We start from the raw sequence: 23,693 nt of genomic DNA, 5'->3' as shown, positions 1-23,693 counted from the left end.
CTGTTGAGGACTCTGGATATCCTCAGCCAGACATCCATGGAATGGTCTCATCCATCGTCTCCCGTCTCCCAAATCGGGTCGGAGCCCAAGGAATTTCATCTCATGTGATGGCAATAATGAAGCAGCAGACATGGGAAAGGACTGACAACATAGACTCATCATTAACTTTCATCAACTATGACTCCGCAGATTATCTAGATGTCTAAATCGAGTATTACCCCTGGGCCCTGGTGGGCTCTTGATCGTTGTGCCCACAAAACGAATTCATGGCAAATGTGGCTTCCCCAGGACTCATGGAAAGCCCAAACTCTGATGTTGATCATCCAGTCCAGTCCTCCGTAACCACCAATCATCATATTGACCCTAAGCCTATGTCGCTAAGGTTAGATGGGCTTGTCCCTATTTCTCTAGGAGTGTGGCTATCTATCACACAGGGATTGGCTGTAAGAAGGAGGAGAAATGCTGGAGGCACTTGAAAGTATCACGTCCCTTGGCTAGTTGTGTGCAATCTGGATTCCGGAACCCATTGGATCAAGACTTTCGCTTATATAACTATACTTCGAATGTTCCATCAACGGCTTCATCTCCAGGGATATACCTGTCGTCAATGACAACAACAACCGGCTCTGGCCTGCCGGCCGCCCGTTCGGCCCTTCACATTCCTGTCAGCCTCCTGAATGTTCAGGACACCACTAGATTGACGTACGACTTACGACTCTGGCGTCCAGCGAGGAAGCGACATCATAGTGCTTGGCTTTTCTTAGTCGCGTCGAGGAATGAGGGTAAGTTTTGATCTCTCATTCTCAGCTGCCTTCTTGGCTTCTACGGACCATTCAGCGGCATCAACAAAGAATGAAATGATTTCCGCAAGGGGTTTGTCTCTGAGAGGTGCAGCCCTAGGCAGCCCCTAGCGCAATAGGCTCGCAAAGGACCATCCTGACATACTGACAGTGACAGCACCCTAGCCTTGTGGCTAGTCGATTCAGTGGTAAACCTCAGGCACACATTGTAGGTACCAACTCCAAATATTGCATCAACCGACCATTTTATTCGTCGCAACCTGACGGAAACCACGACTCAATCCGCATAATGTACAAACAATGGTTTCAACCCAAGTATATTCCAGAAAATGACAGTTCTCACAAACGCCGTTTTTAAATGCCAGAAAGAGAGTACATCGCTACCCCAACCACTCGAATCGGAGCATCTTCGATCTAAACTGGGCCGTTTCAACCGATTGAGCTTTCAAATATAATAAAACAAGAAAAATCTGCTCATTCATTTTGAGCATTAGACTTGGGTTGAACAAGGCCAGCCTAACGTCATTGTCCCAGTCAGCGAAGAGCTTCAATTCTCTGGAGCTTGCGTCCACGTACCAAGTTCAATAACCGCCATACACCATCGCTGGGCTGTGCGCCAACACCAAGCCAGTACTTTGCCCGTGAGCGATCAAGAGAGACCTCCTTGAATGGTTTTGCGCGCTGAGCTTCCTCTTCGGATAGATTCGTAGGGCGCTGCGGAATAGGATTGTAGGTGCCAATGACTTCAAGAGGTTTTGAGTCTCGCGCCGACCTGCAGTTAAAAGGGATGATTAGCAATGTTTGTGATAGTCATTGGGTTGGCAATTATCCATCAATCTCAATCCAGATGTCGATACCGGCATCCGAACAGTAAAAAAAAAAAAAGCTCCAAAGAAAAGAGACCTACCGAGCCTGTGCAACAACGATGTTGTAAAATGGCTGGTGCTTGTTGCCGAAGCGAGACAGACGGATTCTGACGACCATTTTGAATGCTTCGAATCGTTAACCTCCGTACCCGGGAAGCAAATGATGCGACGCTGAATTAAGCCTGCACTGGTACTTGAAGCACTCCCGCGGAAGTTCAGATTGAGATACGGATGATATGTTAATCCGAGTGTGCCAAAAAAGGACTAGTGCCGGAGGTGGAGAACAAAACATCGCGATGATGCAATGCGACCGACCTGCAGGCATGTATATGAAAGTAACAGGTGCTCTGTCCATCGTACTATACCACAATATAGACGAGATATATAATATCCTTCTTGTACCTCTCCATTTTGATCTAGCTTCTAGCTATCATAACTGCTTCTAAATTGACTTAATCTCTCGCATTGTATGTTCCGCTCTGTTCTCTCAAAACGATATTTCCCCACAGCAGTTCGACAGTACAGTAGGACCGCCAGGATGTCGTTGAAGGTAGGTAGGCTCATATAATTCCAAGCTATACTCCGTAGCTCACTTTCTATATCAGGCGATCTCATCCAAAGATGCTGCCTCCCTCGATAAGGACTTGATGGAGATGGGTGGATGGTCCTTGGACCAACTGATGGAACTCGCGGGGCTGTCCGTTTCGCAGGCAGGTATGTCCCACGCCGTGGAGCATTAACAATCAAAATAAGAAGACCCTCTAAAAGGCTAACATACCTGCGATAGTCTATCGCCTCCATCCCCCCAGCGCCGGCAAGAACGTTCTCGTCGTCTGTGGCCCGGGGAACAACGGTACGCTTCTATCCCAGTCCACAACACAAGAGCTCAACGGCAGACGCTGACTCGCTTCAAAAGGCGGCGACGGCCTAGTAGCTGCTCGCCATCTGGCACAGTACGGCTATACACCCTCAGTCTACTATCCCAAAGAAGGCAAGAATGAGCTCTACCAGGCAAGCCACCCCCTAACCCTCCCATTCCGGACAAAACTAATCATCTCCCACCAACAGCGCCTCAAAACCCAGCTACGCAACCTATCCGTCCCTTTCGTCCCAGATTTCACCGAGGCCCTCAAGTCCGCCGACTTCCTCGTCGACGCCATCTTCGGGTTCTCCTTCGGGGGTCCCCTCCGCGACCCGTTCCCATCCATCATCTCCCAGATCGAGTCGTCATCTGTCCCTGTGCTGAGTGTCGATGCGCCCAGTTCTTGGGACATTCAGAGTGGTCCGCCCAAGGAGGGTCCGGGGTCCAAATTTATGCCCCAGGCGCTGATCAGTCTCACAGCCCCAAAACCATGCGTGAAATATTACCGCGGCAGGCACTTTATCGGCGGACGTTTCTTGACCAAGAGTATCACGGAGAAGTATGGATTGGATTGTCCTGATTATCCTGGCATCGACCAGGTCGTGGAAATAGGTGTTGATGCCGAAGGGCGGCTATAATGGCTGCGCTGCGCTGGGCTGCTTATGAATTGAAACTAACATACGGTTTCGGAGGTCCTCTCCCCTGATCATCAATCCTGCGCTGGTGTTTTCATTGAGCTCGACCTTATGTACAATGTGCATGCAGAATGCGCGCTCTCTATTGAATGCCATTCGAAAAAGTCTAGAAGCCGATTCGGCCTTGCGTAGCATGTGCATAGCCTCATAAATAATCAGTCCAGTCCTGAAATCGCAAGGCAAAATGATTCCAATCGCGGAGTCGCCCCGCACAGCCTTCAAACCATGCTGCGGATTGTCACAATCTACAACATCGACTCTCTGATCTCGCTAATGACACCCTTGACCCGAGGTTCTTTCCCACTGCCTGAGCTTGACACCTTCTCCAGGATGTTCTTCACATCATAAACCTCCCTCGCAGCACTCTTCACTTCCTCGCCCAGCGCCTTGATAAGAGTTCCGAGGGCGACAAGGGCACGATACACTGCTTCCGAATCCTTCTCGCTTGTGATTAGCTTGACCAATTCCCCAACGAGCACCAGACCCCGCTCAGATGACTCTGGGGCTAATTCCCTCCCTCCAGAGGTAAAGTAAACCGAGAAGTTGATGTAAAGTGTGGCCACCGCTATGGTGAGATTGCGGTTCGGTGCTGCTCCGCTGTTGCTCAAAGCAGCATTGACAACCGCCACAATCTGGTCGAACCTATTCACAGCCAATTGACGACCGGCGTCGGTCTCGAAAAGATTCGCCAGCATTCGGATAGACAACATCGCATTGTTCACATTCAACGGTGGATCAAATATACCACTCGCCTGAACCCCAGAAACGAGATCTTTTCCATCGTAGTCTGCAGTGGCGGTCAGCGGTGTAGCAGCAGCGAGCAAGCGGAGCAGGTCCAAGGCAGGCAGTCTGCTGGTGGCAGGCCACGTCGTTGCAACTCTAAACAACGATCTCAGCCCAGCCTCCACTACGGGCGATGATTTGAGGGCACCGGAAGACTCCAACTGACTGCACAGCGAAACTACAGTCTCCAGCTCAGGAGGGCTGAGAGATAAGTCTTTTGATCCCGAGGATGCGAGCTGGTCATTCAGTTCCTGTAGTTTCTTGGCGATGATTTTGAGATTGGCTGTCTTGATGGAGAGATACGTCTTCTGAGGAAGGACTTTGGGGCGTGATTCAGGTAAAGAAGGCGTAGGGGGGGCCGCTGCCGCTGCGGCATCTCCAGGGCGATACCGCCTCTCCTGGCCCCAGGGATCAGCGCCGGTGGGCGTGGGTTCTCCAATAGATTGTCCGAGAGTTGCGCCCTGCGTGTTCTGGACAATGAACTGCGCAACTTGGTCTAGGTAACTCATAGGCAGCTCGTTATCTTGGATAAATTTCGTGGCCGCTTCGTACGGGTTTTGCGAAATATTGTATGGAAGCTTGAGGGGAGGCTTTCCATCCTCGACATCCACATCGAAGACATAGTCGTAATCTTGTCCCATATATTCGATCTTCCTCCCACTGCTGGCAGCAGAATCAACCACGGTACCAACAGCAATCCATTCTTGTGAAGCAGCCGACCACGTGTGGGCCGTAACGCTGCCATCTGCTTCGCGAATCATTTGCACCTGACCATCCTTCGTACCGGACTTCTGTTTGAGGAATTCGGGGCCCGGAAGCTTCTCCTTGTTGATCTTGCCAACTTGCTGTTCAGGTATTGCAGATTCCTTGACGGCTTTATCAAACTGTTGCACCACCTCCGGGCTTGCCACTCGCTCTTCATTTCGGCTGAAAATCCGCGTGACACGGTCACTGGCACCTGTGACAATATCGCCATTCTCTTTACAGGCAGCAACGCCCCATACTGAGATTGCAGGATGGGTAATTGTTTGCACACACTGTGTGCCATTCCATACTCTTACGGTTCGATCTTCTCCGGAGCTGACCAGCTCGCCTGTTGGCAAGACATCCAAAGAATATATGAAGCTCTCGTGACCAAGAAGCTCAGCAACCAGCTGCCCTTGTAATGTGAACAGTCGAATGACTCCGTCATTGCTTGCAGAAGCGAAGTGTGCGCCTGAGGGATGTGAAGCAGGAAGCTTACACAGAGCTCTAACGACATCGCGAGAATCTTTAATGCTCTTGACAAGGTCCCCCGAGGTATTAAAGATCCGTATAATCTTGTCGGCACAGCCTGGTCAAAGTATGAGCACACTATATCTTTAGCTGACACATGAAGGGAAGAAAGCGATAGACGCACCGGTAATGACCGTGTCCTTATCATAGGCAAGAACAGCCCAGACACTGCCTTGGTGACCCTCCATGACCACATCACATTCCCATTTGCCGACCCTCCACAGCCTCGCGGTCGAGTCCCAACTGCCGCTTACCACCCAGCCTCCCTCCGGGCAGACGTCCAATGCACAGACGTTGTGACCATGGCCCAGGAGCATTGCGTCAGCATTGTCATCTGCAGTTTTCCCAGGTTGCCTTGCTTCTATTATCGTATCCTGGCCACCAGAAAGCACGAGACCTTCAGGGAAATCAGATGTTGGTGGGTAATATGCTACAGCGTTGATGAATGCCGAGCCGTGGGAGGAAATGGTGCAATCATAAACAGGCGGCGGGGTAGATACCAGCTTCCAAAGCCGAACGGTCGCATCTCGAGAAGCCGAAATTACTGCATTTGGATTCGGATAGGCCACGGCACGGACCTGAAATTGAGAATCAAAGTAAGAGTCAGCTGTTGAGAAACATGGGTATTGCCCTTTGCGGTGATGAGAGTCATTGCCGGGGACGTTCTTACATCATCGCCGTGGCCCTCCAAAGAAGCGGAGATCTTGAAGTCAGGCATACACAAAGGCTGCTACCGCAGAGCTATGTAAATAGAAAACAATGAGCAAGGCAGTAGAGAACGATGAGGACGTTTCCTACGAAGTGATGAGATCGTTAGACCGATAGTTCTCCTGTTGGTACTTAAGTTCATGGTAACCAACAACAACAGCAGGTGCGGAGAACAGCATGCATCATATCATGTGGGCGGTGAAAGCCAGATACAATAATGTGACAGAAGTTACTAGAATTAAACCAGGGGTAAGAGTAAGACTTCACTATTATTATCTATAGCTTTGAATAAGCATGATTCGCCATTTGGTATGAATACAGTAGTTATTTTAAAGTTTGTCTAGGTATTCTTCAATTGGAGCATTTAGAGATGTACATTGGCTACTGAATGCTACTGGGACATAGAGGCGCAGTCCATCTCTACTTAGGAATATATCTGTGAGTAGAACAGAACCATTGGAGAAGGTCAAATGCTCGTCCGTTTACGTAAAAGTGCTACATGAATATCGATGAGTAAGAGGTTTGACAATAGACTTAAGTTCAGAGCTACAATACCTCATTCCCTGAGACGATACTACGCATCTCACTCTCTTGGTATTACTGTCCATCTCAGGAAGTTGAAGTATACATGTCACGTGAAAACCATCTTTACTGCTTTCAGTCTAGCATGAGTAGTCGGAGATTTTGAACGAAACTCCGACAATTTGGAGTATCAACGAACGGAGCTATCAGAAGAAGAGGAAGACTTGCTCGACTCAATATCTCTCGAGACTCCTGTCTTGCTTCCCTTTGGAGTCGAAGTCTTTCCTTTGTTTGCTTCATTGACTGGCCTGGTGAAAGTACTCGTCGACACCGGTGTACGGTTGGGATTACTACTGTTGCAATCATACTCCTTTCATATCTTTTCTTTCTCTTTTCCGATTCCCTCACCACGATTACCCCGCCAATCTATATTGATGATTTGATGAAATTGACGAATCCTTCCCTGTATCATTACATATATTGATTCTTGATGTCTCTCTGAAGTATTGTATGACCTGTCAATCCATATTTTGATCATTGATAGGCAGTTTCAAGCCTATGTCAAAGCATTGATCACCACCCTCTTCACGGCCGCACCAAACTTGAAAGCAAACGATAAATCAACCACTAAGTGAGCAGACACGGTCGATATATATTGGCTATTTATTTAAGATGGCCTCAGGTAAGCTTTCTCAGTTCGGAGAGCTTTCCTTCAGCTGTGTGCTGACGATAAATAGATATCCCTAAAGTTGTGCCCTTGACCTGCCATGGACACTCTCGTCCAGTGCCTCATCTGAACTTTTCCTCTCTTGTAGAGGATGATCAGTACTATCTAATTTCCGCTTGCAAAGGTAACTATTTCCACCGCAGTGTCTACATGGCGGCTAAGCTAAAATTCTCTGATAGACAACAACCCGATGCTCCGGGATGGTATTACTGGTGACTGGTTAGTTATTGTCGCTTGCCATCGTTACCAATTGCTTGACTAAGACTTAACTCTCAGGATTGGCACTTTCCTTGGCCACAAGGGAGCTGTATGGCAAGCTCGTCTTTCGACGGATGCCAACATTGCAGCAACTGCGGCTGCAGATTTCTCCGCGTATGTTCCAAAGCCTCTTGGACTGCAACAATGTCGACGGGACTGCTAACACACAGATCCACAGAAAGGTGTGGGATACTCATACTGGTGAATGCTTGCACACCCTCCAGCATTCACACATCTGTCGAGCGGTGGCATTCCCGATCCAATCGTCCCCTCAAATTCTAGCCACCGGAGGCTTCGAGAAAAAGCTACGTATTTTTGATCTGACACGCAGCGGCGGTAGTAACAGTTCCTCGCCCACGTCCCCATCAGCCGTAGAGAACGGTAACGGGGCTAGTGCAATCACAAGCTATGAGATTGGGCCTGGCGTGCACGGAGGCACGATCAAGGCTATCGTCTGGAATCAGGACTACAACATCCTCACGACAGCCGCAGAGGATCGGAAGATCCGCTGGTGGGATCTACGTTCTCGCCATCCAGTCGTCGAGTACGCTGTCGAAGGCACGATAGGTAGCTGCGAGCTCAACACCCTCGCCACTCGACCCAATGACCCGGGTATCCTAACCGTCGCGGCCGGAAAAAATGTCTACCTCTTCGACGGTGTCACACCCGGGCGCCTCCTGAAGAAGATGGACTTTCGGTACGAGGTCGCCAGCGCCGCTGTAAACAATGATACCGGCCGATTGGTCACCGGCAGTGCTGACGATACCTGGGCTCGGGTGTATGATCTACGCACCGAAGACGAGCTCGGTATGTGCATAGCAACCTTCCACCTTCCAAGGCGTATGGCCACGCTAACATAGTATTTCAGAAGTACAAAAGGGACACCACGGCCCAATCTGGTCAGTCAGTTTCTCTCCCGATGGCAAACTCTACGGCACAGGAAGCGAAGATGGAACAATCAAGCTTTGGAAGGCATGTAGAGAGCCCTATGGGCTGTGGCGGTAGATGCAGAGCTTTTTCTGTGTCTATGGAAAAGTTTCCAGCCTACAGTGACCCTTGCTCCAGTGAGACGAAGTCTGTGTTCAATACTGGCTATCCACAGATCTCATCTGGTTCTCGCGACCCCTATGCTCGCCACGTCTCCAGTCGATAATCAGCATATAGCCCGGGGCCTTTCGAACACCTACCTTTACAATGCAAACTCTGAGCCACGGATCGAGATAAATGTAACAGTACTGCATGATACATGCGAATCCAACGATCTCATATTACACGCTCAGTGTCAAGGAAAACTGTGCACGAGGAGATGTTCCAATCTGGTTGAGTTGAGAAATACAAAGAGCAAGAAAATCGAATACAATGCCAAAAAAAACACCCTCCTTATGCCTCCGCAATGTAGGTAATATCTTATTCAATCATATCAACATCGTCGTCACCAGCCGCAGCGGACGTAGCTGGAGCAATCTGCAGAGGCTCATCTTGCACAGTCTCTTTGTCAGCTGCGCCAGCACCGGCATTTGCGCCTCCCCAGTAATCATCCATCTCCTGGTCAAGCTCTTCCTGTGTCTTCTTAGGTCTGGCGTTAGGGTTTCGGCGACCCTCGCCTCGATCCTTGTCATCTCGTCGCTCCCCCTGCCGTCTGCCATTGGTGCTTCGTCGGACCGGCGATCGCTGTCCTGGCACGTACCGGTCAATGTGCTCCGGGGGCGGCTTCGAGACATCGCTACGTCGATAGCCTCCGCCACCGCGACGGCCCCGGCGATGACGTGCTCCGCCTTCGGCATCACCATTCTCATTTCCGGGGCTCAAGCTTCGGGCATTGCGGGGCCGCTCGATGCGATCAAAAAGACTTCCCTTGGGCCGTTCGACATTGTCAAATGGGTTGCGGTCCCGTTTTCCACCGCCAGAGGCGACTAGTGTCAAACGAATAGGCTGTCCTTTGGCATTTGCGCCATCGAATTCCGAAATCGCCGTTCTCGCATCGCTCGCACGGTTGTAGGTAACGTAGGCAACACCTTCGGAGCGTCCGGCCCGGTCATAGACAAGAGATAAATTTGAGATGGGTCCGATCCGAGTGAACAAATCCTAAGAAGAAAACTCATCAGCTAACTGAACAAGCACCACGTGTCATATGCTCTTTAGTTGGCACTTACCTCCAGATCGCTCTCCGTAATGTCGTAGTGAAGATTCTCAACGCGAATCTTTGCTCCGGTGGGCGCGCTGCGTCAGGAGTTAGCCACAAAGTGCTTCAGCATCAAAATCCAAGCCAGACATACCGATCGGGCGACGGGGAGTAACGGTCACCGCGTGGACGTCGGGGGCCACGAGCAGGGCGGGCTGAAAGAAAGCTGTGTTAAAAACAAAAAAGCGGAACGAAAATTCCCCGTGACAATCGCCACGAAGCCAGGTTCAAAACGCACTGTCTCTGTCGTCGTCATATCTGTCGTGGACCCAATCACTGTAAATGTAACCCTATCAGTAAACGCAGTTTCCATATCGTGATTTGTGCCGGGATAATTACAGATCTAAGTCGACTCGTTCTTCTCTGTAGGACTGTTTGTGACGCAAAAAGAGAGACAAGGTCAGCTGGAAATCAAAATATGCAGTCTGGAAACGGCTCCATCAATCTGCGGCTTCTTTCGCGTGCCTTGAGGCCGTGAAAGACAGGACGCCAAGACCAACGATATCTGTACTGATCATGTTGCGACAGGAAGGTTCGGAAGGAGAAGAGGAGGGAGGACCTAGAAGCTCGAAAAATAGGAGGTTAGCACAGCTGACCTGGGAGTGATGGTTTGTCTTGTCGGACAATATTGGACGGACCTTTTTCACGCCATCACGGCGACGACCTTGATTTTGAGGAGGACGGCGACCTCTGTTCTGCTTCTGCTGTACAATTCATCACGTTAGTAAACAAATGAAGCTTCTTCGATGAGTGCTAAGCTGAAACAAAACACTGGAGGCCTTACAGGGCGCTCGGCAATGATCTCATCAAGACTGCGGTCCATCTTGGACACGGCGGAAGATCAGGCTGTAAGGAGGTAGACGATGAAGTTTGAATAATTTGCTTGAAGCCGAAGAGGTGAAAAATGTTTGTGAGTTGGTTCAATTGAGGAGATGTTGTTGGTAGTTGTATCAGATTCAGCTTGGACAAGGGAGACCAGAAATAAGCCTAGATCATGTGATTCTACGGAGTATTCCATGCTAAAGGTTGAGATCTCAACAGCATGGGTGAGATCCACCAATCCAAGTCAAGAGCAATTGAGGGATTTTAGGCCTTAAAGAATCAAGAGCAGAATGGAAGAAAGCCAGATCATCATGATTTTTGAGGTTCGGAGCGAATCCTGCTTCTGTGTGCAGCGCTGAAAGATGTTTCAGTCGGCGTACAGCAGATGCCGTTTTATGGAGCTCACCCTTTGATCTAACTTGTTTAACATCAGAAGGAGCGTACCTGGTAGATATCTTTCTACTCATCAATTACTTTACTTTGACTTGAATGGTGGTATACATGGCAGGAACCGCGTACAGGTCAAACGAGACATGAAAACGCAGGTTGTACGGACGAAGGAGAAAAATAACCATGCAAGACAAGAAATTAAAAACAGAAGAAAATCAATGATTCAAGTCCTGTATGCATGGCTGATACTGTCACCCATATAAAGACCAAGACCCCTTTTCGCTCCGCAAAACTCCTATAGCAACCCACAAGGAAAACCAAGTAAAAGGGATTGAAGGGCAAAGGCAAAGGCAATGTGAAACGGAAATCGCTGTTGATCCAAATTTAGTGGTCGCCGTTCACAGAGGCGTTATCTTTGTTCTTGTTGTTATGCTCCATCATCTTTTCCATGAAGCTGATATAGTCATACTTGGGAAGCTCTCGATCCTCTAGAAGATCTGGACCTTGATGTAGCGGCATTGTCTGAACAAGGTGCTCAATGACCTCATCTGGGATGAGCGAGTGGCGGAGGTCGATTTCTGTGACATATGGCTGCAAATTGACCAAGTTAACGAGGATTCTCAGCAACTGCTGCGAAACTTCTCGGGTTGTGGAGGTACATACCTTGCCGTCCGCAACTTCGCGAAAGCTTTGAAAGACCTGCTCTGCAGTATGCTGATCTTCCGTCACGCTAACCATGAAGCGGATGAACTGTTCAAAGCTGACGCCAGCATTCTGCGCCAGCCTGGCAGGGCCGCAAGTTTCGATGTAGACCTGGTGCATTTCTTCCTCGTCGTATACAAGTCCAAGACTAGCGAGGGCCGCAGAGAACTCGAGCTCGTGAAGTGTATTCGATGAATCACGGTCAAAATGTCTAAAGACAGATTCGAACTCTTCCAGTTGGATTGGAGTCAGGTTGGTCATATTGCGGGCAACTAGCTGGTTCTCGAGGAACGCGAGCTTCTTGGAGATACTTGATTTGACTAAGCTCAGCTCGTAAGAAAGTTCATCTAAGGTATATGTTGTGAAGTCGTTCTCCTCAATATTCGCTTCGACGCACTGTTCGTCAAGTTCCGCAATGGTTTCTAAGAAAGCGTCGAGTGGAGGAAGATTGTCATTGAGTCTCTGGACATGCTCTAATTGATCCTCTACATCGCCGTCAAGACCAGAAATAGCAAGGGACAAGGTCTTCAGTGTGAGTGCAAAGTCATTAGCCTTGTCCGCGAAGGATCGGCGTAGAGCGTTCTTGATGTCCCGAATGGTCTCGTTGATAAGCTGGCTCCGCTCGTGCTCATCGCGAGTCAATAGCTCCCATTCTTGGTCACAGACTTCGAGGCGTAGCTCTTCCGGAGGATCGTACGGACGAAGCCGATAGGTGCTGAGTTTGGTCTTGATATTACCCAGTAGAGCAGCAAGGTCTGATTTCTCGGCGACCCATCGTCGTTTCTCATTTCTCTTGTACAAGGAGAACTGGCGAGCTTGTTCTTTAGCGTCTTTGTAAGTTCCCTCAAACGACGCATTCTTCCATGCTTCGCGCTGGGCTCTAATCAGACGCAAGAGTTCTTTCATCCTCCGTTCGTATGAGTTCTGCATCTCCCAAGCACCATGCATATTGTTGATGAATTTCTCAACTCGCCGACCCGCATTTTCCACCCTTTCCAGCTGAGAGAAGGCATGGAACCAATAGGCGATATAAGTCATCAGCGACCGTTCGTCGGGTTTCGCAACGTCGCAAACGTCATCCACATCGAGCAAATCAGGAATACCAATCTCATTTGTCGCAATATCGAACGCGAGCTTCATGTTCCCGCGATGATCATTCTTGTCCAGAGCGTCGAAATCGATCAGATCCGGTCGGTGGATGTCGAGGAGAGCACAGAAAGCAAGACCGTCATTCCAGCTGGTGGAGAAGTCGCGGACTTCTACCCCCTCGTAGCAAGCAGTCTTTCTCTGACACCACAGCAAAAGACCCTCCTTGGCGGTCATGCCCTCCTCGTTGATGTCGCTGATAGTGAACCTCAAGATGAGCGTCCATATCAATCCCAGAATAATCTTCCGATTGCCATCGACGATATCCTCCGCTCCGATATTCGTCATCTGAATCCGCCTCCCTCTGATGAAGTCAAGACTCTTGTTGACATTCTCGAATTTTTGCACGCGAAGCTTGGGTTTGGAAGCATAACGGCCGAGGGATTCTCCGCCGAGGATTTCGAGCAGGTGGATGAGGATAACCTAGGAGAGTTGACCGATCAATGTCTGCATTCTCAGAATAATATAACAAAAGGTAGGAGGAGACTCACGCCATCGGAGAGGTCGGTCACAAGGTCATCGATCAAGATGCCTCGAACCTTGATCTTGTCATTAAGCCTACGGGGACAGGAGCTTGTCAGCAAGAGCAGGATCGGCGCCGAAACGAGCGTGTGGGAAAGTGGACAGATCGCGACCAAGCAGAAATTATCCAACGAACGAGGGGCACCACCAGTCTCAATCAAACAATAACAAAGGACCAGTGAGGGGAGTCGGAGCATATACCAACCATTTTGTAAAAGTTTTCTGCTGGACATTAACCCAGGACTTTTCAACCGTCAACATGATGAGTGATGGAAAGAATCGAGTACATTCAGGGCTGTCGGATCTTAGGGATCTTCGTTTTCTTTTCTTTGTCCTTTCTTGGGCCTGTCAGTGACAAGAACAGACGATAAAGAATCCAAAATAGATTGGGGAAGTACCTAAAGGTACCTAACCTGTAGGAGGGATACCCGCTCTCCGATAAACTAGCCTGGGATGGAAAGGGCAAGATCTTCACGACAGACCAATTTGAGGGTGGCTGGATTCGGCATCAGATGGAGATCAGAACAGCCTAGATACTAGGAGCTTTGACTGTGATATGTGAACCTAAAAGACACAATTGGGTGGTCAGTAGACTAGAGACCACTTCTCAGTTCTCAAGAGTCTTGTGGCTGTAGCACTCTGGTTGCAACTTGCAAGACGGCGGATTATCTATCCTACTTGGCTGTCAACAAACCATCCCCTCGGACCCCCACAGCAACCACCATGGTTGAAGACTTCGGCTTCTACCCGTTCGTCCACTCTTCGAGGTCGAGCATTTTCAGGGGTTCAACGATAAATTTGGTATGCAATGATACATCATCATGCTATTGAACATTCCACTTGCATCACTCGAATTCAGTTACTACGCCGAATCGTTCCATCAAATGTTATCATGAAGGTCGATCGTCCTAGCCTTGTATGGCCGACATTCTGATTCTCACATATTCACTCGGTAGTCGACCCTAACGAGACCTCATTTCCAAGTGCTAGACTAGAGATAGATCATCCGGAGCCTTGCAGGGTGAGCTTGCGACTGCAATCCTTAGCCAGTCGGAGGATCCAATATTTCCTGGTTTATGAAAGCTAAAATGTCCGAGTTATTGATAATACCAGTACCTCTGCAATCGTATCAGACGTGATGCTCTACGGAGTAGTTCTACCCCTTTCGGTAAAAGACCCAAAGACCAATGTCCCATTTCTCCACCATGCGGTCTTCCTGATTGTTGTTTTTACAAAGGTTCGCGTAGATCCAAGTATAAAGAAATGCGGTATGGAACAACCAGGGAGGAGTCAGGGCACCCGATCTACATTCTCGAGCAGCCCAAGGGGTACCAGGGCTCAGGGATACTACCTGGATGACCCAGGAAGGGTTTTGTGGAGTTCAAACCTTAAGATGAAAGGTAGACAGGACAAAGGCGAGGATGCACTCACTACTACCAGAGAGAAACACTACCAAGGTCAGTACGTAGATGTTATTTGCAAGCAGAAGTGCCTAGATCAGATAGTGCAAAGGGCTCAGCAATCACCTGAGAAGCCCAGAGAATGATATCATTTGCACCAAGACCAAGGGCGGGGCAAGTTGGAGGGGCTGGACACCAACCAGAAGCGCCTACCAAATCTTCTCCCCCCGCTCCATGTCCATGCCGTCGAGTCATTCTGGCCAGCTTAAAAGCTTGAAAAACTGAATACATTCGAGCGCAGTTCTTCGATCACCATCATCAATTGACTCCCGTCGATACACAAACACAATGTCTTCGAAACTCGCCATCACGGATTTACTGCCTCTCCCCAATTCCGACGTCAAGATTCCCCGCCTTGGGTTCGGTGTCTACCGCTCTCCCACCGGCCAATGTGTCCAGTCGTCACTGAAGGCCCTTGAAGCGGGATACCGACACATTGATACTGCCCAGTTTTACGGCAACGAGAAGGAGGTCGGGGAAGCTCTTCGCAAATGCGGCATCCCTCGCAGCGACATCTTCGTTACTACGAAAATCCTGAGCCCAGCGGGGTCGCCCGAAGCTACGTACAAGAAGCTACTAGAAAGCGTCGAGAAGATTGGCGGTCAGGATGGATACGTGGATTTGTTCCTCATTCATAGCTCAAGCTCCGGTTCGGCCGGTCGGAAAGAGCTTTGGCAGGCCTTGGAGAGGCTTCTGGAGGAAGGCAAGACGAGGAGCATCGGTGTGAGCAACTTTGGGGTGAAACACATCGAGGAGATGAAGGCATATGCAAAGGTCTGGCCGCCGCACGTAAACCAGATTGAGGTAAGCTATGTGGTTGAGAAGCTCTTTCAAGTAGATTCGTTTATGACCAGCACCTGAGGTATACTGACCTTATGCGCTGTTTAGCTTCATCCCTGGTGCCAACAGCGAGTTATTGATGCATATTGCAAGAAAAACGGCATTGTCGTTGAAGCATATTCCCCGCTCGTGCGAAACTATAAAGCCAATGACCCAACACTAGTCGGCCTGGCCAAGAAGTACGAAAAAACGACGGCACAGATTTTGATACGCTACGCACTGCAGAAAGGATGGGTTCCGTTGCCCAAGAGTGACACTCCCGAGCGGATTGTGGCTAATGCCAACGTTTTCGATTTTGAGATTGGTGAGGAGGATATGGCGGTATTGAATGCCCTCGATCAAGGAAGCGCTGGAGCTATTGTGGAGGCCGTCGAAAATGAGTAGATAGAATGAGTCTGTATTATATAGCGTGTCACGCCCGGATTTAATGATAAGATGCAATCTCTCAGTCTTAATAATCCGGTCGTTCCATCAGAAATGCATTGACTGATTGAAGCGTAGGGCGCGACGGGTTCACATCATGTTTTGATGACACGATCCATGCAAGACGTTGCCGTATGAATTGCTTGTCTATTGATCGCTTCGCCGGCGATGTTGTGAAAGCTCCTGCGAACTGTTAGAGAAAGAAGAGGACGAAGAAAATAGGGGGAAAAGAAAGATAGCAGGCAAGTGAGGTGTATCGAAGGATCGCATACCATCATCATTGTAGAACAGACATACGATAGCTAGGAGAGCGCCGGCGGACAGATCTTTACCAGTTTCACACGTAACAAGTAGTGACTGGGAGGGATCGGAGGCGAGTTGGGAACTGACAAAAGCGCGAACTTTATCGAGCTCTTGTCTCAAGTCGCGGCTTCCCAGTTTTGACGACCTACATCCAAGGTTGAGCCGCTTTGGGTCTCCTTCTGATGCCTCCGGTCTAGCATTGCAATCAATAACGAGGTCATAGAGACCACTGTCGTTGAGACGGACGTTCGTTTGACTGATATATAGATTTCGAGTAGGCACAACCAGTGTGGCTTGTTCACCGGTGTCCTGACCTCGATGCTCTTTCACCAGTTCTTCGATCAGTTCGGGCAAAGCCTCCTCGGGCGTCTTCAGGAGAGTCGCTTTGTTGGCCCAGAAGACTGGCGGAGTCAACCCCTGGGCCCAGCCCTCGCTGTCATCCCCTGCGCCTTGAATGTAGCCACCCTCTGAAATTTCCGCTCCATGAACTCGTTTAGACGCAGAACAGAGAACGAAAAGGTTATAGTCGGGTTCTTTCTGCAGATCGGTAGGATGAAAATAAGACCGATTGGCCCACGCCACCCGAATGGGCTTTCTAAGTTGTTGCCTGAGATCATCCAGATCAAGTTTGAGATCCTGGACCTCTAGTTAGTCTAAAACTGCTGGGCTAGAAAAGGTCTAGTAATGGTAGACGGAAAAGAAGACCTTGAGCGATTTTACGAAACCATCAATCCGGTGTTCAATCTGCGATTCCTCCGAGGCGCCTAGATAATTCGGCGGAAGCTGTACTGCGTGATATGCAGCATCGGAAGGGAAAAGTGCTCGATTCATGACGGCGCACCATATTGGAACAGTCTTCGACAAGGCGTCGGGCATCACTGCGCCTTGTAAGACCAGGAACAGAGAAATCAGATCGTGAACTTACATTTTCCCCGACGCGTTGAATCCACAATAATGCATCTGCATCGATCATTGGCAGTTTAGTCAAGACCAGCCCCAAGTATCAACGGGAGGCGATAACAATAGTGTAGCCAGATAATCAAACGCTCACTCACCCCCCATGTTTCCGAGCAAGTGGTAATATTTGTAGATTCAGTCTACGAAAACTAAAATCCCACTGACCAGTATGGCCGTCCGTGCTCTTAAAGTAGGCACTACCAGCTTTGATGTCCGGCGAAATATACCAACTCCCGCATCTTTCGTTGGCGACTAGAGGCAAGCCGTAGTGCTCGGCAACCTCCGCAACGAAGGCGGCATCGGACTCAATTGAACGAAGTCGGTTGGAGATGGACAGTGCTGACCGTCGCAGCGACGACAAAGTCTGAGAAACGGATTGTGCTGCGGAGGGGAAATGAAGGGACGAGACAGAGACAGGAAATGCGTCGGAATGACCGCCCGTGTTCCCTGACATTGGCTCTTTTTCCGTGAAGCGATTTGCGGACGGAAACTTACACGAGTAAAGAAAGGGGAAGAAGAGCCAATAATGAGGTCCCTAAATAATAATACCTCAGAATATGAGATCAAGGAAAACCGAGATATGTACCTGGTCCAATATCAAGTTATCCCATAATCAAGTGTGGGTTGGAAGAGGACGGGCCTAACCTGATCGATGGTGGATGGTTTACTGGGTAAGAATGAGCCAATTAGCATCGAAGGAACTCTTGCTGGGTCGAAGGCTAAAGAATCCACTCAGTTGAACTACATCAAGACGCGAGCATAATCAGACTACCTCAATGGCTCGTTCTATATGGGCCTACGCCAGAACAATATTGATGTATCTTGGGTACCTTAGTGTAGCTAAGGCCCAAGGTGCCTATGTGGTGAACAAAACTGTGTGGTATCCGCCCAACCAGCAATCAAGTCGAAGGAGACTGCGGGGCATGCAAGTTACAATGACAGGCATTGAAAGGCCCGAGCTATTTCAACTTCAACTTGAGGAATCAGCTCTCGGGAATTTGCTGGTGTGTGATTACCTGCCACACTCTTAGTCTTCCTCTCCCAGTGAGGTGTGTTTGGGTCTTTGACCCTGGGATATCTTGACCGATTTGAGCCCCTCGCATGAATCATCTATATCATGTGAAGCACCCCAGTCATGCGTCTGCAGGTAGAAGCACCTTTAGAATGTACAGTAAATCAAAAACTCTGTCTTCTCCATCCTTCTTACGCCTGAGTTCATGCTAGACGGAGGCTTTTTGTATGAAGTGATAAAATCTTCTTGAATATCAGATTCCATGATCGCAGAACTGCCAGAAAGCCATCGGAAAGGACTTGAGAAAAAAGAGAGAAAAAGGATCGAGGAGTTTGGAAAGCCCCACAATGGTAAGCCTGGTAAGCCACAAAATAATAGCCTCAGGCGATATATCTGAGGCACTCAAAGGATAGGTAGACAGGTAAACTAAAGATCATGACTCTATTCGATTCGGCTCAGTGGCTTTCGGTGCCTTTCCATCCAGAGAAGACACTAAGCTAAATCAAGTTAAGTAGAGGGGAAACTTAGCGTTACCGAAACGAGAAATGGCAGCGGGTGCTTGCTTTCATAGGCTTAGCTGACCACCACTAGCCCCCTCGATGGCCCCCATCCTCCATATTATTCACCACATTCAGTCGCAGCAACCTTACCTAACGTCATGATATGACCTCAGGTCTCAGGAACCCCGCCAGTCCCGCTCCTGCCCGGATAGTATCATAGGAAGTCAGAAAGTAGTCAAAAATTTGAGCTCTGATAGGTGAATAATTTGGAAACGGAAAGAGGGTTTTGTTGATTTCATCCCCTTTCGAATCACCGGTGGATTGAATGGGCGTCATTGCCTTCCAGTCTTGGTATATTCACTGTCTTTCAAAGGCTCTTTCCAAAACTACTTAAAGAACGTGGGCAGCCGTTGTTGTTTGCCACTTGCGTCCTACTTGATCCCGGTCCAATCCACTGCAACAATTCGCTCCCTTCCCACTTACCCTCACCCTCAACCAAGCAAACAACTTCCATTTGACTTTCTTTCACCTCCACCACTTCATCTCACCTGAAGCAGACTTCTTACAAAACTTCAACTCCCCACACACCATACATCTCCACACAGTTCTTTACAACTTGTAGAACACAGAACTTCTGAGCTCAGCTGTCACGATGCCTAAGGTTGGTTATTTGTTGCTCTCCATATCGCATGAAATCATGGATCCACAGATATACTGACTACCCTACCATTGCTGCAGATCACGGAAATTTTCTTCGATTGTGACAACACCCTCGTCCTGTCGGAGGAGCTGGCGTTCGAAGCATGCGCGGACCTTGCCAATGAGATTCTTGAGAAGCGCAACATCCCTGATCGCTACACCGGCGAGCAGCTGATCCAGGACTTCGTTGGTCAGAACTTCCGCGGAATGATGATTTCTCTTCAAGCCAAGTACAAGTTCGAGATGTCCAAGGAAGAACTTGAGGAATACGTCACGAAGGAGGAGGACAAGGTCATCGCCAAGCTCAACGATAAGGCACAGCCTTGCGTTGGGGCCAACGAGCAGCTGGAGAAAATCTACGAGTCCAAGAAGTATGGCCTCGCCGTTGTCTCCTCCTCTGCCCTGCGCCGTGTCAAAGCCTCCATCAAGAAGGTTGGACAAGACAAATACTTCGACCCCGACCTCGTTTTCAGCGCTGCTAGCTCCCTCCCCAAGCCCACTTCCAAGCCTGATCCTGCTATCTACCTACATGCTCTTGAGGTGTGCAAGAAGAAGCCCGAAGAAGTGGTTGCCATTGAGGACAGCAAGTCTGGTGCTCTGAGTGCCATCCGTGCCGGTATCCCAGTCATTGGTTACGTCGGCAGCTACCCTGGTGATGACAAGAAGATTGAGATGGCCCAGCGTCTCGAGGAACTCGGTGCTAAGGTGATCATGAAGGACTGGAGCGAGTTCGAACAATGCATGCAGCAGATCGAAAGCGCTTAAACGACTTAGATGTTCTGCATCCGACTCGACTCTTTTTCCCACACGAAGTTATGACAGCAAACGCCCTCGCCGTTACGGAGCCACTGGATTGGGTCCCTGTCTTTCACCTTTTCAGTCTTATGAGAAGCTTTCTTGCTCGAAGCGGTGGTCAGGACCCCCACTTGCAGGACTGCATCTTCTCCTTCGATGGGACTCGGGCGTGAGGGCGTAGCTCCTCCGCCATGGGTCTGATCTTTACACTTTATTTCAAATACCCCAAATTTCTTACTCGACTGGGACTCGTGCATTGCACTCGACATTCAAGCATAGACGGGTTTTCATGGACACAAAGAGATCCCTTTCGGTGTATGTAGTCTGCATTTACACAATAGAGGTTTATTCTCGATTATCTGAGACCTTCAAACACTTAGCTCCTTGTAGTCGGATATGGGAAGGACCCATTCAAGCGCTGGTTCTATGGCGGACCACGTTCTGTTGCCTCTAGATACATGGTTGACTTTCAAGAATCAGAAATGTATGCTAATGCAAGAAGACCCAATATGTGGCACAAGAAGATGCGCATTCTTTGACCTATCCAGGAGTATTTAGCTGAGTTTGAATACGTACCCAGACATCGATCTCGCTTTCGAGAGTCGGAGTACCACATGACTGTGGCCGTACGCCATCGCTAGGGCCATTGCGCGCGGCGCTTGAATGAGGTTTGCATTGGTCAGAAGGACAACAAGTGCATACTTTGCTCTAACTCCTGTAAATTATGCGTACAGGCCAGCATGGATACATGAGCTCGGAACAGAAGACCATAAACAGATTGTTACACTGAATCGCATCTACAAAGGCCTCGCCTGGGTTCTACCTGCTGTTATGCGTCGTAGATGCGAGGGGATAAGGTCTGGACACATGCTGCTTCAAGTTATTCGTGTGTCAGGACATTGTCAACCTTTTGTCTACTTATTCAAAAGAACGGGGGTTACCCCTTCTCACTGGGCTGTTGAGGCAACACTTGCAGACATGACCGTGGGAAATATGAAATTGTCCACTTGCTTCTACGAGAGGATAAATGAACTAACTTATGAAGAGGTTGTTTGAATCGTTCTTGATGCGGAGGGCGAGCTGGTTATGATCTAGTGCGGAGAAAACTGCAGCACATACGACCATAGGGTGTGGAAAACAGGGCTTCCCGTCCGCTCAGCCGTACTTAAGCCACACGCCGGCCGGTTAGTAGTTGGGTGGGTGACCACCAGCGAATCCCGGCTGTTGTATGTTTTTGATCTATGTTGTCTTTTTTGATTCTTTAGTGTTAGCTGCCTTGTGTTAGGTCCGTGTCAGTTTTGCATCCAGATACACATGATCCATTCGGCTATTAATATAATTCGGGCTATCTAGCATAACCGGTATTGTAGGCTCAATCTCCTGGAGACCGCACCGAATTTTAAACTGAATCACTTTCCCACAGATATCACACGGATTCGAGAAGGGCGGATATGGCATCATTCTATTTATAGATATCCACAACATCATCCCACTCATCCTCGGCGTATCCAGACCGCTTCGTTGTCGTCCCGGAAATTCCCAGATCAATCATCTTGCGGTTCTATGCGAGCGTCAAGCAGGGCAAGAAGGTGAGGGAAATAAGCACAGACTCACATCAACTACTGCAATGACCTTTTCGACCTTGTCCAGGGAGACAGAATATGCAACCTGCTCTTCTTGGTCGTTGTCATGTGTCGCAAGGCCAACACAGAGAGAGTCATCAATCTCGTCAAATTCTTCCCCATCATGGTATATAGAAACGCTGTGGATCCCGTTTGCATCTTTGAGGAACACGATCCCACGTAGACCAACGACATCCATCGTCACCCGAACACCGGGATATGGCCACTTCGTATGCCTATCGAAAGGGCTTCTACGTGTTTTACGTGCATATTTCTTGCGTGTCATCTGCTGCGCTCCAGGGGTAGCGTAGCCAAACATGGCGCTGGGACGACCATCATCAAAGATAAACTCGATCCCGGTGATGTTCACTTCTCCTGCTTCTTAGAGCGCAGATATGGCGATCTTGCATAACGAAGATGTTATCTCGACGGACTCAATGAATGTGTTCCGACGGGTGGTATTGTGATAATGCTGCAGGGCTGGACTACCCCGGAAGTCGGGCGGACGTGGCCTCTCACGGTGTATAGCCGAAGCGGTGTCTCGAAGCCAGCGCAAGGTTTCCCAGGCCCGAATCTCTATTTCAAACCAATCACTACAGTTCAGATGAGCAGTGCAATGGTACAGGAGTCTCCAGTCGATCTCATGATTGCCCTCCGGCGGGAAGAATTTCCGGACTACGGGGAGGAGAAAGCCACGTTCTCCGTTGATGGCAAATCGCGTTCTCCAGAATTTCGAGCTTGCGAAAAGTGGGATCGCAGCTCGTGTCACATGCCGGAGGTCTAGAGCCTCCTTTGTCGATAGCATGCTTGATATAATCACAATAGTCTCAAATGAGAGTTGTGCGAAACCATCTGTTGGATGGTTGACGGGCCTTTGCGCGATAATTGATGAGGGCTTGGGAGGGTCTTTTGCGAACCGCATCAGCTCTTCCAGACCAGGAAGGGGAAACCGGCCAGGGAGGATGGGGAATTCATGTAGGTCGTCTTCCGTTCCAGGCCAGGCACATAGACCTATCCTGCCTGGTAATGAAGCATATGAAGGAAAGGTATAGTCTCTCGGGAGTGGTAAACGCTCCAATGCCCCAAAGAGACTGGCCAAATGAAGTTTGTCAGGGCCGATATGTTCCAAGAGACGATGCCAGCATGGCTCCTCGTGAAAGAGATACACGTCCGTTCCATTCTGTATCTCACTCCCGCCATTACTGGATTCTAGTGACCTATACCAGGGGTCCTGCCTGGGATTGGTCACTTTCACCCCAGTCGGTGTGCAATAGACTTAATCAAGTTAGTAACACAAAGCTTCTGATGAACCATCAGTCATAGACTCACTTGCTTTGAGCCACTTATCATTGCCCTCCTGAAGGCCGCAAATCATGCAAAAAGCTGGTTCGGGATGAGAGTGCAACTTTCCTGCTGAGAACATTGTTGTTTGGTGGATAAATTTGATAAAGTCATAAGCTACTATTCAAGGCTGCTTGTGGAGGCGCTGCTCAGCGCGATAAATATAACCCTCTCCCGCCCGCCCAATTTAAAAATGCCATCTACTCCGCCCAGGGACACAGCTCGGCGGGTGTCGGAAATGGGTCTCTGGGTGTCGGCGGAACCTCACCATGACTTCGACACCCGTTCAACCTCAGCAGGTGTTGGTTCTGTTTTGTCATAGATTACCACCACATTAATTTTCCACCCTCCCTAACTATCTACCCCGACCATCTACCATCCCTGACTGTGAAGCCAGAATTCTTTGTATAGCATCAAAATTTAATCATATACTACCTCCCCTTGACCACCTATTAATATCTATAGATTCATGCTTATTATA

At 49.2% G+C, this 23,693-nt stretch overlaps 10 protein-coding genes across 10 annotated transcripts; 4 read left to right on the top strand and 6 right to left on the bottom strand.

Annotated features, from left to right (window-relative positions):
- Positions 1 to 1,274: 1,274 nt before the first annotated feature.
- Positions 1,275 to 1,784, bottom strand: CDV56_103243 (mitochondrial 37S ribosomal protein bS16m; the record flags this gene model as incomplete). Its single annotated transcript, XM_026756862.1, has 3 exons — positions 1,275 to 1,316; positions 1,377 to 1,572; positions 1,708 to 1,784. The coding sequence occupies 3 exons, from the start codon at positions 1,782 to 1,784 to the stop codon at positions 1,275 to 1,277; spliced, it is 315 nt and encodes a 104-aa protein (XP_026617308.1).
- A 420-nt stretch (positions 1,785 to 2,204) lies between these two features.
- Positions 2,205 to 3,166, top strand: CDV56_103071 (NADHX epimerase; the record flags this gene model as incomplete). Its single annotated transcript, XM_026756690.1, has 5 exons — positions 2,205 to 2,216; positions 2,272 to 2,380; positions 2,454 to 2,519; positions 2,583 to 2,677; positions 2,735 to 3,166. The coding sequence occupies 5 exons, from the start codon at positions 2,205 to 2,207 to the stop codon at positions 3,164 to 3,166; spliced, it is 714 nt and encodes a 237-aa protein (XP_026617307.1).
- A 302-nt stretch (positions 3,167 to 3,468) lies between these two features.
- Positions 3,469 to 5,999, bottom strand: CDV56_102728 (WD repeat PLAP family protein; the record flags this gene model as incomplete). Its single annotated transcript, XM_026756347.1, has 3 exons — positions 3,469 to 5,339; positions 5,406 to 5,859; positions 5,952 to 5,999. 3 exons carry the CDS (start codon positions 5,997 to 5,999, stop codon positions 3,469 to 3,471), a joined length of 2,373 nt encoding a protein of 790 aa, XP_026617306.1.
- Positions 6,000 to 7,183: 1,184 nt separating this feature from the next.
- CDV56_102408 (WD40 repeat domain-containing protein) lies at positions 7,184 to 8,501 on the top strand (the record flags this gene model as incomplete). Its single annotated transcript, XM_026756027.1, has 6 exons — positions 7,184 to 7,193; positions 7,249 to 7,362; positions 7,418 to 7,457; positions 7,515 to 7,610; positions 7,675 to 8,303; positions 8,365 to 8,501. 6 exons carry the CDS (start codon positions 7,184 to 7,186, stop codon positions 8,499 to 8,501), a joined length of 1,026 nt encoding a protein of 341 aa, XP_026617305.1.
- Positions 8,502 to 8,903: 402 nt separating this feature from the next.
- On the bottom strand, positions 8,904 to 10,501 carry CDV56_102149 (putative RNA binding protein; the record flags this gene model as incomplete). The annotated part of the gene is made up of 6 exons (XM_026755768.1): positions 8,904 to 9,581; positions 9,650 to 9,716; positions 9,773 to 9,833; positions 9,917 to 9,968; positions 10,317 to 10,382; positions 10,463 to 10,501. 6 exons carry the CDS (start codon positions 10,499 to 10,501, stop codon positions 8,904 to 8,906), a joined length of 963 nt encoding a protein of 320 aa, XP_026617304.1.
- Positions 10,502 to 11,274: 773 nt separating this feature from the next.
- Positions 11,275 to 13,521, bottom strand: CDV56_101730 (alpha-actinin, sarcomeric (f-actin cross linking protein); the record flags this gene model as incomplete). Its single annotated transcript, XM_026755349.1, has 3 exons — positions 11,275 to 13,161; positions 13,230 to 13,296; positions 13,466 to 13,521. The coding sequence occupies 3 exons, from the start codon at positions 13,519 to 13,521 to the stop codon at positions 11,275 to 11,277; spliced, it is 2,010 nt and encodes a 669-aa protein (XP_026617303.1).
- A 1,487-nt stretch (positions 13,522 to 15,008) lies between these two features.
- Positions 15,009 to 15,944, top strand: CDV56_101382 (aldo/keto reductase family protein; the record flags this gene model as incomplete). The annotated part of the gene is made up of 2 exons (XM_026755001.1): positions 15,009 to 15,524; positions 15,609 to 15,944. The coding sequence occupies 2 exons, from the start codon at positions 15,009 to 15,011 to the stop codon at positions 15,942 to 15,944; spliced, it is 852 nt and encodes a 283-aa protein (XP_026617302.1).
- A 67-nt stretch (positions 15,945 to 16,011) lies between these two features.
- On the bottom strand, positions 16,012 to 17,697 carry CDV56_101110 (initiator tRNA phosphoribosyl transferase family protein; the record flags this gene model as incomplete). The annotated part of the gene is made up of 4 exons (XM_026754729.1): positions 16,012 to 16,166; positions 16,256 to 16,922; positions 16,992 to 17,170; positions 17,409 to 17,697. 4 exons carry the CDS (start codon positions 17,695 to 17,697, stop codon positions 16,012 to 16,014), a joined length of 1,290 nt encoding a protein of 429 aa, XP_026617301.1.
- Positions 17,698 to 19,407: 1,710 nt separating this feature from the next.
- CDV56_100732 (HAD family hydrolase) lies at positions 19,408 to 20,219 on the top strand (the record flags this gene model as incomplete). The annotated part of the gene is made up of 2 exons (XM_026754351.1): positions 19,408 to 19,416; positions 19,494 to 20,219. The coding sequence occupies 2 exons, from the start codon at positions 19,408 to 19,410 to the stop codon at positions 20,217 to 20,219; spliced, it is 735 nt and encodes a 244-aa protein (XP_026617300.1).
- Positions 20,220 to 21,711: 1,492 nt separating this feature from the next.
- On the bottom strand, positions 21,712 to 23,294 carry CDV56_100124 (F-box domain protein; the record flags this gene model as incomplete). Its single annotated transcript, XM_026753743.1, has 4 exons — positions 21,712 to 21,810; positions 21,864 to 22,246; positions 22,325 to 23,146; positions 23,201 to 23,294. 4 exons carry the CDS (start codon positions 23,292 to 23,294, stop codon positions 21,712 to 21,714), a joined length of 1,398 nt encoding a protein of 465 aa, XP_026617299.1.
- Positions 23,295 to 23,693: the final 399 nt, after the last annotated feature.

The sequence above is a fragment of the Aspergillus thermomutatus genome (assembly GCF_002237265.1).
Source record: "Aspergillus thermomutatus strain HMR AF 39 chromosome Unknown NODE_25, whole genome shotgun sequence".
NCBI lineage: Eukaryota > Fungi > Ascomycota > Eurotiomycetes > Eurotiales > Aspergillaceae > Aspergillus > Aspergillus thermomutatus.
Note: the sequence above shows the minus strand (reverse complement) of the source record. Positions and strands in the feature narration are given on the sequence as shown.